Below are 13,190 nucleotides of genomic sequence, written 5' to 3' on the forward strand. Positions count from 1 at the left end.
CTAGACATATACAAAACACGGAAGGGAACTGCACTCTCATACCGGACCGGGTACACATCCCATGACCCTGCAACATGCTTAGCCCTGGGTGCCACTGGCACTGTGTGGCTGTTTTAGGGTCCCAGGTATTGGAAAGGACCTTGACGAGGCACCTAGGCTTGTCCCATTTGGCCAGATGCGGTAACTAACCTTTCCATTTTTGCTTTTAAATCTTAGCTGAGCGCTTGTAAGTGAGTGCTGGGTTTTCTCTGTGTGTTGTATTAATTTGTTTTGTAATTTTCCCTATGGTTCTTGCACCCAGACCTGTCTGGGGTTAACTGCCTGTGACTCTGGGGACAGCACAGCTTCCTGTGAGTGCCAGTGGCACCCAGGGCTGAGCATGTTGCAGGGTCATAGGATGTGTACCCAGTCCGGTATGAGAGTGCAGTTCCCTTCCGTGTTTTGTGTGTATGTGTTATATATATATATATATATATATATATATATATATATATATATATATATATATATATATATATATATATATATATATATATATATATATATATATATATATATATATATATATATATATATATATATATATATATATATATATATATATATATATATATCTCACATACACGTATATGTGTGTGTGTTTAGGCACCCCTGACAATTTCCATGATTTTCATTTATAAATAGTGTTTGTTTGGATCAGCAATTTCATTTTGATCTATCCAATAACTGAAGGACATAATAATATTTCAGTAGTGAAATTAGGTTTATTGGATTAACAGAAAATTTGCAATATGCATCAAAATGAAATTAGACAGGTGCATAAATTTGGGCACCCCTTGTCATTTTGTTGATTTGAATACCTGTAACTACCTAGCACTGATTAATTGGAACACACAATTGGTTTGGTGAGCATATTTAGCCTTGAACTTCATAGAAGGGTGCATCCAATCATGAGAAAAGGTATTTAAAGTGGCCACTTGCAAGTTGTTGTTCTCTTTGACTCTCCTCTGAAGAGGGGCAACATGTGGCCTTAAAACAACTCTCAAATGACCTGAAAACAAAGATTGTTCAACATTTATGGTTTAGTGGAAGGCTCCGAAAAGCTATTGCAGAGATTTAAGTTGTCAGTGTCCACTGTGAGGAAATGGAAGACCACAGGCACAGTTCTTGTTAAGGCCAGAAGTGGCAGGTCAAGTAAAATATCGGAGAGGCAAAGGATGGTGAGAATGGTCAAAAACAGCCCAAAGACCTACAACAACATCTTGCTGCAGATGGTGTCACTATGCATCGTCCAACAATTCAGCGCCTTTTTCACAAGGAGAAGCTGTATGTTAAAGTGATGCGGAAGAAGCCTTTTCTGCACACACGCCACAAACAGTCACTTGAGGTATGCAAACGCACATTTGGACAAGCCAGCTTCAGTTTGGAAGAAGGTGCTGTGGACTGATGAAACAAAGATTGAGTTATTTGGTCATAACAAGGGGCGTTACGCATGGTGGCAAAAGAACACAGCGTTCCAAGACAACACTTGCTACCCACAGTAACATTTGGTGGATGTTCCATCATGCTGTGGGGCTGTGTGGCCAGTGTCGGTACTGGGAATCTTGTTAAAGTTGAGGATCGCATGGATTCCACTCAATATCAGCAGATTCTTGAGAATAATGTTGCGGAATCGGTCACAAAGTTGAAGTTATGCCAGGGCTGGATATTTCAACAAGACAACGACCCAAAACACTGCTTTAAATCTACTCTGGCATTTATGGAGAGGAACAAGTACAATGTTCTGGAATGGCCATCCCAGTCCCCAGACCTGAATATCATTGAAAATCTGTGGGGTGATTTAAAGCGGGCTGTCCATGCTCGGCTACTATCAAACCTAACTGAACTGGAGACGTTTTGCAAGGAGGAATGGTCCAAAATACCTTCATCCAAAATCAAGACACTCATTACAGGCTATAGGAAGCATCAAGAGGCTGTTATTTTTGCTAAAGGAGGCTCTATTAAATATTGATGCAATATTTCTGTTGGGGTGCCCAAATGTATGTACCTGTCTAATTTCATTTTGATGCATATTGCACATTTTAATCCAATAAACCTCATTTCACTACTGAAATATTATGTGTCCTTCAGTTATTTTATACATCAAAATGCTCAGGATATTCCTGTTAATGTGAGAGAATTTGTTTCTAATTCTATTCAGAAGGCTTTGTCTGTCATACCACCTTCTAATAAACGTAAAAGGTCTTTTAAAACTTCTCATAAAATTGATGAATTTTTAAATGACCGACAACATTGTGATTTATCTATCTCTGATGAGGATCTATCTGGTTCAGAAGATTCTGCCTCAGATATTGACATACTTATTTAAAATGGAGTATATTCCTTATTGAAAGAGGTGTTGATTGCATTAGATATGGAGGAGACTAGTCCTCTTGATATTAAAACTAGTTCAGTTTTTAAACCTCATGTAGTTACTCCAGAGGTTTTTCCAGTTCCTGATGCTATTTAGACTGGGACTGGGTACCTCTTTTACTCCTTCTTCAAGGTTTAAGAAGCTGTACCCTTTGCCGTCTGATAGATTAGAGTTTTGGGAAAAGATCCCCAAAGTTGATGGGGCCATCTCTACTCTTGGTAAACGTACTACTATTCCTACGGCAGATAGTACTTCTTTTAAGGATCCTTTAGATAGGAAACTTGAATCTTATCTAAGGAAGGCTTATTTATGTTCAGGTCATCCTCTTAGGCCTGCTATTTCTTTGGCTGATGTTGCAGCTGCTTCAAGTTTTTGGTTGGAAACCCTAGTGCAACAAGTATCAGATCATAATGTGTATAGCATTGTTAAGTTAATTCAACATGCTAATAATTTCATTTGTGATGCCATTTTTTTATATCATCAGAATTGATGTCCGTATGTCTTTAGCTATATTAGCTAGAAGAGCTTTATGGCTTAAATCTTGGAATGCTGATATGACTTCTAAATCACCGTTGCTATCTCTCTCTTTCCAAGGTAATGAATTATTTGGTTCTCAGTTGGATTCAATTATTTCAACTGTCACTGGGGGGAAGGGAGCTTTTTTTACCTCAGGATAAAAAATCTAAGGGTAAATTTAAGGCTGCTAACCGTTTTCGCTCCTTTCGACAAAATAAGGAACAGAAACCTGATCCTTCCCCTAAGGGAACGGTTTCCAATTGGAAGCCTTCTTCAGTCTGGAATAAATCCAAGCCATTTAAAAGATCTAAATCAGCCTCCAAGTCCCTATGAAGGTGCGGCCCTCATTCCAGCTCAGCTGGTAGGGGGCAGACTAAAATTCTTCAATGATGCTTGGATCAATTCAATCCAAAATCATTGGATTTAGAACATTGTTTCTCAAGGGTACAGAATAGATTTCCAAATAAGACCGCCTGTGAGAAGTTTCTTTCTCTCACGCATTCCAGTGAACCCAGAAAAGGCTCAGGCTTTCCTGAAGTGTGTTTCAGACCTGGAGGTATCTGAGGTAATTGTGCCAGTTCCTGTTCAGGAACGGGGTCTGGGGTTTTATTCAAATCTGTTCATTGTCCCAAAGAAGCAGAATTCTCTCAGACCAGTTCTGGATCTAAAAATTTTGAACCGTTATGTGAGAATATCAACATTCAAAATAGTGACTATAAGGACTATTCTGCCTTTTGTTCAGCAAGGGCATTATATGTCCACAATAGACTTACAGGATGCATATCTTCATATTCCGATTCATCCAGATCACCATCAGTTCCTGAGATTCTCTTTTCTAAACAAGCATTACCAATTTCTTGCTCTTCCTTTTGGCCTAGCGACAGCTCCAAGGATCTTTTCAAAGGTTCTCGGTGCCCTTCTCTCTGTAATCAGAGAACGGGGTATTGCGGTGTTTCCTTATTTGGACGATATCTTGGTACTTGCTCAGTCTTTACGTTCTGCAGAATCTCACACGAATCAACTAGTGTTGTTAATTCAAAAACATGGTTGGAGGATCAATTTACCAAAAAGTTCTTTGACTCCTCAGACAAGGGTAACCTTTTTAGGTTTCCAAATAGATTCAGTATCCATGACTTTGTCTCTAACAGACAAGAGACGTCTGAAATTGGTTGCAGCTTGTCGGAACCTTCAGTTTCAATCATTCCCTTCAGTAGCTATGTGCATGGAGGTTTTAGGTCTCATGACTGCAGCATCGGACACGATCCCTTTTGCTCGTTTTCACATGAGACCTCTTCAGCTTTGTATGCTGAATCAATGGTGCAGGGATTATACAAGGATATCACAATTAATATCCTTAAATCCCATGTTCGACTATCTCTGACTTGGTGGTTAGATCACCATCGTTTAGTTCAAGGGGCCTCTTTTGTTCGTTGTGGACTGTGATCACAACAGATGCGAGTCTTTCAGGTTGGGGAGCTGTCTGGGGATCTCTGACAGCGCAGGGGGTTTGGAAATCTCAAGAGGCGAGATTACCAATCAATATTTTGGAACTCTGTGCGATTCTCAGAGCTCTTCAGTTTTGGCCTCTTCTGAAGAGAGAACAGTTTATTTGTTTTCAGACAGACAATGTCACAACCGTGGCGTATGTCAATCATCAAGGTGGGACTCGCAGTCCTCAAGCTATAAAAGAAGTATCTCGGATACTTGCTTGGGCGGAATCCAGCTCCTGTCTATACCTGGGATATGGACCGCAGAAATTAGACAATTGGGAAGCGGATTATCTCAGTCGCCGGACTTTACATCCGTGAGAGTGGTCTCTTCACCCAGATGTGTTTTTTCAGATTGTTCAGATGTGGGGGCTTCCAGAAATAGATCTGATGGCTTCTCATTAAAAACAGGAAACTTCCCATGTATCTGTCCAGGTCCAGGGATCCTCAGGTGGAAGCAGTGGATGTGTTGACACTTCCTTGGAGTTATCAACCTGCTTATATCTTTCTGCCTCTAGTTCTTCTTCCAAGAGTGATTTCCATAATCATAATGGAGCATTCGATTGTACTGCTGGTGGCTCCAGCATGGCCACACAGGTTTTGGTATGCGGATCTTGTTCGGATATCCAGTTGCCAACCTTGACCACTTCCGTTGAGGTCAGACCTATCTCAAGGCCCATTTTTCCATCAGGATCTCAAATCATTAAATTTGAAGGTATGGAGATTGAAAGCTTAATACTTAGTCATAGAGGTCTCTCTGACTCGGTGATTAATACTATGTTGCAGGCTCGTAAATCTGTGTCTAGAAAGATTTATCGAGTTTGGAAGACTTACATTTTCATGGTGTTCTTCTCATAAATTATCTTGGCATTCTTTTTGAATTCCTAGAATTGTACAGTTTCTTCAGGATGGTTTAGATAAGGGTTTGTCTGCAAGTTCCTTGAAAGGACAAATCTCTGCTCTTTCTGTTCTGTTCCACAGAAAAATTGCTAATCTTCCTGATATTCATTGTTTTGTACAGGCTTTGGTTCGTATTAAGCCTGTCATTAAATCAATCTCTCCTCCTTGGAGTCTTAATTTGGTTTTGAAAGCTTTACAGGCTCCTCCGTTTTGAGCCTATGCATTCTCTGGACATTAAATTACTTTCTTGGAAAGTATTGTTCCTTTTGGCCATCTCTTCTACTAGAAATGTTTCTGAATTATCTGTTCTTTCTTGTGAGTCTCCTTTTCTGATTTTTCATCAGGATAAGGCGGTCTTGCGGACTTCATTTACATTTTTACCTAAGGTTGTGAATTCCAACGTCATTAGTAGAGAAATTGTTGTCCCTTCATTGTGTCCTAATCCTAAGAATTCTCTGGAGAGATCTTTACATTCTTTGGATGTGGTAAGAGCTTTGAAATATTATCTTGAAGCTACTAAAGATTTCAGAAATACTTCTAGTCTATTTGTTATCTTTTCTGGTTCTAGGAAAGGTCAGAAGGCTTCTGCCATTTCTTTGGCTTCTTGGTTAAAGCTTTTGATTCATCATGCTTATTTGGAGTCTGGTAAATCCCCGCCTCAGAGGATTACGGCTCATTCTACTAGGTAAGTTTCTACTTCCTGGGCTTTTAGGAATGAAGCTTCTGTTGATCAGATTTGCAAAGCAGCAACTTGGTCTTCTTTGCATACTTTTACTAAATTCTACCATTTTTGTTTTTTCTTCTTCAGAAGCAGTTTTTGGTAGAAAAGTACTTCAGGCAGCTGTTTCAGTTTGATTCTTCTGCTTATAATTTCATTTATTTTCATTATAAGATTAAAACTTTTGATTTGGGTTGTGGATTAATTTTTCTGCGGAATTGGCTGTCTTTATTTTTATCCCTCCCTCTCTAGTGACTCTTGCGTGGACTGCCACATCTTTGGTATTTGCTATCTCATACGTCACTAGCTCACGGACTCTTGCCAATTACATGAAAGAAAACATAATTTATGTAAGAATTTACCTGATAAATTCATTTCTTTCATATTGGCATGAGTCAATGAGACCCACCCTTTTTATGGTGATTATGATTTTTTTGTATAAAGCACAATTATTCCAATTCCTTGTTGATGCTTTCGCTCCTTTCTTATCACCCCACTTCTTGGCTATTCGTTAAACTGAATTGTGGGTGTGGTGGGGGGTGTATTTATAGGCATTTTGAGGTTTGGGAAACTTTGCCCCTCCTGGTAGGAATGTATATCCCATACGTCACTAGCTCATGGACTCTTGCCAATATGAAAGAAATTAATTTATCAGGTAAATTCTTACATAAATTAGATTTTCCTCGTGTGTTAGGGGGCACAGATTTGTTTAATGGCTTTGTTTAATTGGTCCGGTACTTATTAAATCTTTGTAGTGTAGAATAGATGGCTAATAAAGGGGATCCATACCTTGGCCATGTCCAGACGGCCGTTTGTGGCCGGTTAACGTGTATGATAGGCTGTAGCCCCCAGGATCGGCATAGTAGGGCTGCAGTCCCCATAAAGTGTGAGACTGACCGATGCCCTCATGGATTATTGTGACCCTCCCGGACCTTGTATTTCTGGCACAGTGTGTCTGTTTCACTAATGTGTTACAGGTATTAACCGGCTGGGGGTCCAGTGTGACACAGCTCAACGTGGCAGGAAGAGGTTTGGCTACTGCTGGGTAAGGCTGATCACACTTCACTCCAGGTGTGACCCGCAGTGTCTACATGTCCTTTGTTTTTTTGCCTAGTTTTGAGCAATACCCATATTAAACCTTCCATAAGTCAACCTTTAATAAATTCACTCTCTGATAGTCTCTCAGAACAATTATCATATATGTATGAATATATGTGTGTGTATATATCTATCTGTCTATCATCTATCTATATCTTGAAAGATTAAATTTAAGGGATACTAAACACACATTTTTTTTTCTTTCATGATTCAGATAGAGCATGCAATTTTAAGCAACTTTCTAATTTTACTCCTATTATCATATTATTTTTCTTCGTTCTCTTGCAATCTTTATTTCAAAAGCAGGAATCTAAGGTTAGGAGCCGGCCGATTTTTGGTTTTGCACCTGAGTAGAGCTTGCTGATTAGTTTGCTACATTTAGCCAACAATCGGCAAGCACTACCCAGGTTCTGAACCAAAAATTGGCCGGCTCTTAAGCTTACTACATTCCTGCTTTTTTTTTTTAAATAAAGATAGCATGTGAACGAAGAAAAATTGATAATAGGAGTAAACTAAAAAGTTGCTTAACATTTTATGCTCTGTCATAAAACCCAACATTTTTTCTTTTATAATTTAAAGTATACAAGTTTTAAAAAAAACTTTTCAATTTACTTCTGTTATCATCATTTCTTCGTTTTTATTGTTATCCTTTGTTGAAAAGCAGGAAGGTAAGTTCAGGCGTGTGCATGTGTCTGCAGCAGTTTTGCAACAATGTTATACATTAGCAAGAGCACTAGATGGCAGCACTAATTCCTGTCACGTAGTTCTCTAGACATGTGCATGCTACGTATTTAGATATCTCTTCAACAAAGGAGAACAAAGCAAATTTGATAATAGAAGTAAATTGCAAACTTTTTTAAAAATGTATTCTTTACCTGAATTATGAAAGAAAAATGTGGGGTTTCATGTCCCTTTATTTGAATCATGGCAGTTTTAATTTTAAAGAATACAATTTTAAAGTGACAGTAAAGTTAGTTTTCCTTAATGATATGGATGTAATCAGTGTGCATAAATATGTATGTGTACCTTTTCAATTAAAAATTGTTCAGACCTGAAATGGTTAAATTCGTTCCCATGTTAGGATTCCACTACTGCTGGCCCACTTGTAAGTACACTTTTTTTATTTTTAGCAGTGACGTTTAACCACTCATTTAGCAATCTTGCAAATCATTGGGCTAGTCACAACTTCAGAAAATGCATGGCTTTATGTTATCTGTATGGCTTGCAAGAAGACTGGATGAGCGGTTAAAATGTCGCTGCTAGAAAAAAAAGTGTACATTCAAGTGGGCTTAGCAAATTGAGGCTGCTTTTGGGGTGGTAGCTAGCCATACAGCAAGCTATTACACTATTGTTTGTCCGCTGGTTGAGCGCCTCTCTTTATGTGTGTGCAAATTTTGACCCTTGGAGAAGTCTCCCTAAAGGTAATGGCGGGAAACCAGACATGGGGGTTGATTTATTAAAGTGCGAGCGGACATGATACGATATAGCTTATGTCCGACACACATCGATAAATGCCGACAGCATATGCATTTATCATTGCACAAGCAGTTCTGCTGAACTGCTTGTGCAATGCCGCCACCTGCAGATTCGTGGCCAATCGACCGCTGGCAGGGGGTGTCAATCAACCTGATCATATCTGATCGGGTTGATTGCTGTCCGCAGCCTCAGAGCAGGCGGACAAGTTATGGAGCAGCGATCTTTAGACCGCTGCTTCATAACTTCTGTTTCCAGCGAGCCTGAAGGCTTGCGCGGAAACAGGGGCATCAAGCTCCATTCGGAGCTTGATAATTTGTCCCCATGGACTTGTTGCCCAATGTGCCTAGAGTGATATGGCTGCACCTCACTGACAAGGCCCACACTAGGCCAAAATGTATGTCTGGGGTTTGCTAGGTCTCTTGTTCAAAGAGGGATTGCCTGGTATTTTGGGGCTGGACTGTACTGTTCAGTGAGGGTCAGACTGATATACCACAGGAAAGCTCTTCTCTCTGAAAGGCACATACGGGGCAAAAAGAGGCTGCTTCTGGGGTGGTAACTAGCCATAGAACAAGGTATTAAGCTATTGTTTGTTCCATGGTTGAGCGATTCTCTTTTTGTGTATGCACAGAAAACCCGTATGCTAAATCACTTGAAAGTGATGCAGCAAAAATTTAAAAAGATGACAAGAAAATATCACATGAATATCTCTGTAAAAATGGAAGACATTTTACCTCAGTTTCTTCAGCTTACCAGAGTAACAGCCAATCTGCTTCAGCAGTGCAAAGGTTACACTTTGCTTTACTGTAATCTCGTGATAATTCATTGAAAATTGACAAAATGTCATAGTAATCAGAGGGAAATAGCATGACTGTGCCTGCACATGCCAGAAGCATGACATCTTGTATATCCTGGGACTGCCATCCTGATTGGATGCTTAAAGTCCCTTTACAATGGAATATGGCTACTGAGAACATTTTGAGTTAAAATTGTTTTGTTTTTCTTTTTTTAAAGAGGTGTTCAGATGATATTTTCTAGTCGGCTTTTTACAGCTATGCTGATTCACTTTCAAGTGCTTCAACATTTCAGTATCATGTCCCTTTTTAATGAACTGATAATTTAATTTTGTGCTTATAAAAATAACTTTAATGCCCTTGTACGTTGTGAGAAAGTATGCAAGGTAGGTCCACCCACTCTGAGACACAAGCTCTCTTTTTAATAAATTCTACTGTGGCCTGACAGAGCCAAGAAAATGAGATTGCATGATATTCCTTGTTTTTGTTATGTGTATTTTTTTTTCCCCCAACAGAAGGGTCTTTGTATGAATCCTGTTTTAAACGAGTATCAAAAATACTTAGTGGCAGAGTGCATAAATCCAAGGAAGTGGCACAGCAGTTCTTTTATGTGTTTTCTTACTATTTTGATCGTGCAGTGGATACTAAATTAATTGGTAAGACATTACATATATATTTTTATTCATATAGTTCCACTGTGTCATGTAACTTATTGATTTATTGGATTTTTTATTTAACCTGTTTCTACTTGTAACAATGTTTTCACAGAGTGACACTTTCCCTGCATTGATTGCTCTCCTTTTTTTTGAGGATTACCAACCTATTTATTATTTTCCAAAAATTGTTTTAAAGCATTCATCATGCAAAACCTGTGTGTTTGTATAATATAAAAAATATATTATATATACACACATACAACACATGGCACATAGAATCTCTGGCACACAGCTTGCAAAATGGAAGAGTTGGTTACAGCATTTGCCTGTGTATGTATGTGTGTACACTGTATGTGTATATATGTACAGTTGCAAGAAAAAGTATGTGAACCCTTTGGAATGATATGGATTTCTGCACAAATTGGTCATAAAATGTGATCTGATCATCATCTAAGTCACAACAATAGACAATCACAGTCTGCTTAAACTAATAACACAAACAACTTCAAAGTGAGTGACAGCAAAAGTAAATTTATTACCAAATTTTACACAGGAGTAGCAGCGACGTTTCTGAACAAGTTTCCTTAATCATGCATACAAACATAGTGATTTTCAGTCTATATATAGGCAAACACCACTAGGTGGCGCTCTATTGCAAACTATTAATTTAACCCTATGGGTAACAATGTATCAAAGTGGTATTTAACCAACACAAATATATACAAATCTCCTAGATAGATAGAAAAGCTTATCACAATATAGAAATATTCTAGCATCAATTAGATGAAGATAATAAAAACATTATGTAGACTAACTGTTTATAAAAAAACTGAAAGATCCCAATCTCTATTGAGACCATTAGGTTCAAGAGTTCCTAATTTAAAGATCCAGAAAGCTTCACGCTGTTTCAACAGCTTCTCCCTATCTCCCCCTCTACGGAGTCTAGCTACACTATCAATTATTTGAAATCTTAACTCATTGATAAGATGACCCATCTTAATAAAGTGATGAGCTACTGGTGCTTTTAAATTACCTACTCGGATACTACTTTTATGTTCTATGATTCTGTCTTTGATGTTTCTTGTCGTCTCTCCGACATAGCAACGCCCACAAGGACATTTAATGAGATATATAACAAATTGAGTATAGCAGGAGTGATAACCTCTAATGTTAAATTTCTTCCCTGTTGTTGGGTGGTAAAAGAATGCACCTTTCGACATATTGTTACAGCAGGAGCAGTTAAGGCAAGGATAACATCCTTCTTTTTTATTACCTATAACACCTTGAATAGTCATTTTACTTGGACCAATATCTGCTTTAATAAGTTGTCTACTTATACTAAGGCCTTGCTTATAGGCTGGCATAGGGGGAGTTTGAAATTCCTTTACTCCCGGGTTGCATTCTGTCAGAATGGGCCAATGTTTTTTAATAATTTTGTGTATAAGGGGCGATTGGGCATTATACTCAGATACAAATATGATACGGGAATCGTTTTTAATTTTATCTTTCTTTTTACTTAATAGGGTATCTCTAGATATTGATTTAGCATATTGTATTTCTTTATCAATTAATACATTAGGATAACCTCTATTGAGAAATCTATTACCCATCTCTTTCATTCTGTCATCAATAATATTCTCATTAGAGATAATACTGCGAACTCTAAGAAATTGGCTACGGAGCAAAGCTTTAAGTAAAGATGGAGGATGGGCACTATTAAAATGAAGTAAACTATTTCTATCTGTCTCTTTACGATAGAGATCTACTGTTAAAGAGTTCCCATTTTTAATGATTTTCGTATCTAGGAATGAAATATTATCCTCACTCCATATTAACTTAAATTTAATACTATTGGTAGCATTATTTAGATCATTGACAAAATCGCAAAGGGATCCAACGTCGCCCTGCCAAATACCAAAGATATCATCGATATAGCGCCACCAACAGACGCCATACCGATGAAATCTAGAATTGGTATAAACAAATTTTTCTTCGAAAATATTCATAAAGATATTAGCATAATTTGGGGCGACGTTGGACCCCATTGCAGTACCTTGCGTTTGCAAGAAATAATCATCTTCGAACAAAAAGTAATTGCAATAGAGGATAAGTTCAAGCAATTGAGATATAAAATCAACATGTTTTGTGTACTTCTCATATTTTCGAAGAAAAATTTGTTTATACTAATTCTCGATTTCATCGGTATGGCGCCTGTTGGTGGCGCTATATCGATGATATCTTTGGTATTTGGCAGGGCGACGTTGGATCCCTTTGCGATTTTGTCAATGATCTAAATAATGCTACCAATAGTATTAAATTTAAGTTAATATGGAGTGAGGATAATATTTCTTTCCTAGATACGAAAATCATTAAAAATGGGAACTCTTTAACAGAAGATCTCTATCGTAAAGAGACAGATAGAAATAGTTTACTTCATTTTAATAGTGCCCATCCTCTATCTTTACTTAAAGCTTTGCCCCGTAGCCAATTTCTTAGAGTTTGCAGAATTATCTCTAATGAGAATATTATTGATGACAGAATGAAAGAGATGGGTAATAGATTTCTCAATAGAGGTTATCCTAATGTATTAATTGATAAAGAAATACAATATGCTAAATCAATATCTAGAGATACCCTATTAAGTAAAAAGAAAGATAAAATTAAAAACGATTCCCGTATCATATTTGTATCTGAGTATAATGCCCAATCGCCCCTTATACACAAAATTATTAAAAAACATTGGCCCATTCTGACAGAAAGCAACCCGGGAGTAAAGGAATTTCAAACTCCCCCTATGCCAGCCTATAAGCAAGGCCTTAGTATAAGTAGACAACTTATTAAAGCAGATATTGGTCCAAGTAAAATGACTATTCAAGGTGTTATAGGTAATAAAAAAGGATGTTATCCTTGCCTTAACTGCTCCTGCTGTAACAATATGTCGAAAGGTGCATTCTTTTACCACCCAACAACAGGGAAGAAATTTAACATTAGAGGTTATCACTCCTGCTATACTCAATTTGTTATATATCTCATTAAATGTCCTTGTGGGCGTGGCTATGTCGGAGAGACGACAAGAAACATCAAAAACAGAATCATAGAACATAAAAGTAGTATCTGAGTAGGTAATTTAAAAGC

General features: G+C 37.9%; 1 protein-coding gene across 3 annotated transcripts in view; it reads left to right on the forward strand.

Moving 5' to 3' along the window:
* The window catches only part of ENTPD6 (ectonucleoside triphosphate diphosphohydrolase 6), a 180,898-nt gene that overhangs the window by 134,245 nt on the left and 33,463 nt on the right, over positions 1-13,190 (forward strand). For all 3 annotated transcript variants that reach the window (XM_053711974.1, XM_053711976.1, XM_053711975.1), the window contains one exon: positions 9,915-10,055. In XM_053711974.1, coding sequence (XP_053567949.1) covers positions 9,915-10,055 — 141 coding nt within the window. The remainder of the gene's footprint in view (positions 1-9,914; positions 10,056-13,190) is intronic.

The sequence above is a fragment of the Bombina bombina genome, chromosome 4 (assembly GCF_027579735.1).
Source record: "Bombina bombina isolate aBomBom1 chromosome 4, aBomBom1.pri, whole genome shotgun sequence".
Lineage (NCBI taxonomy): Eukaryota > Metazoa > Chordata > Amphibia > Anura > Bombinatoridae > Bombina > Bombina bombina.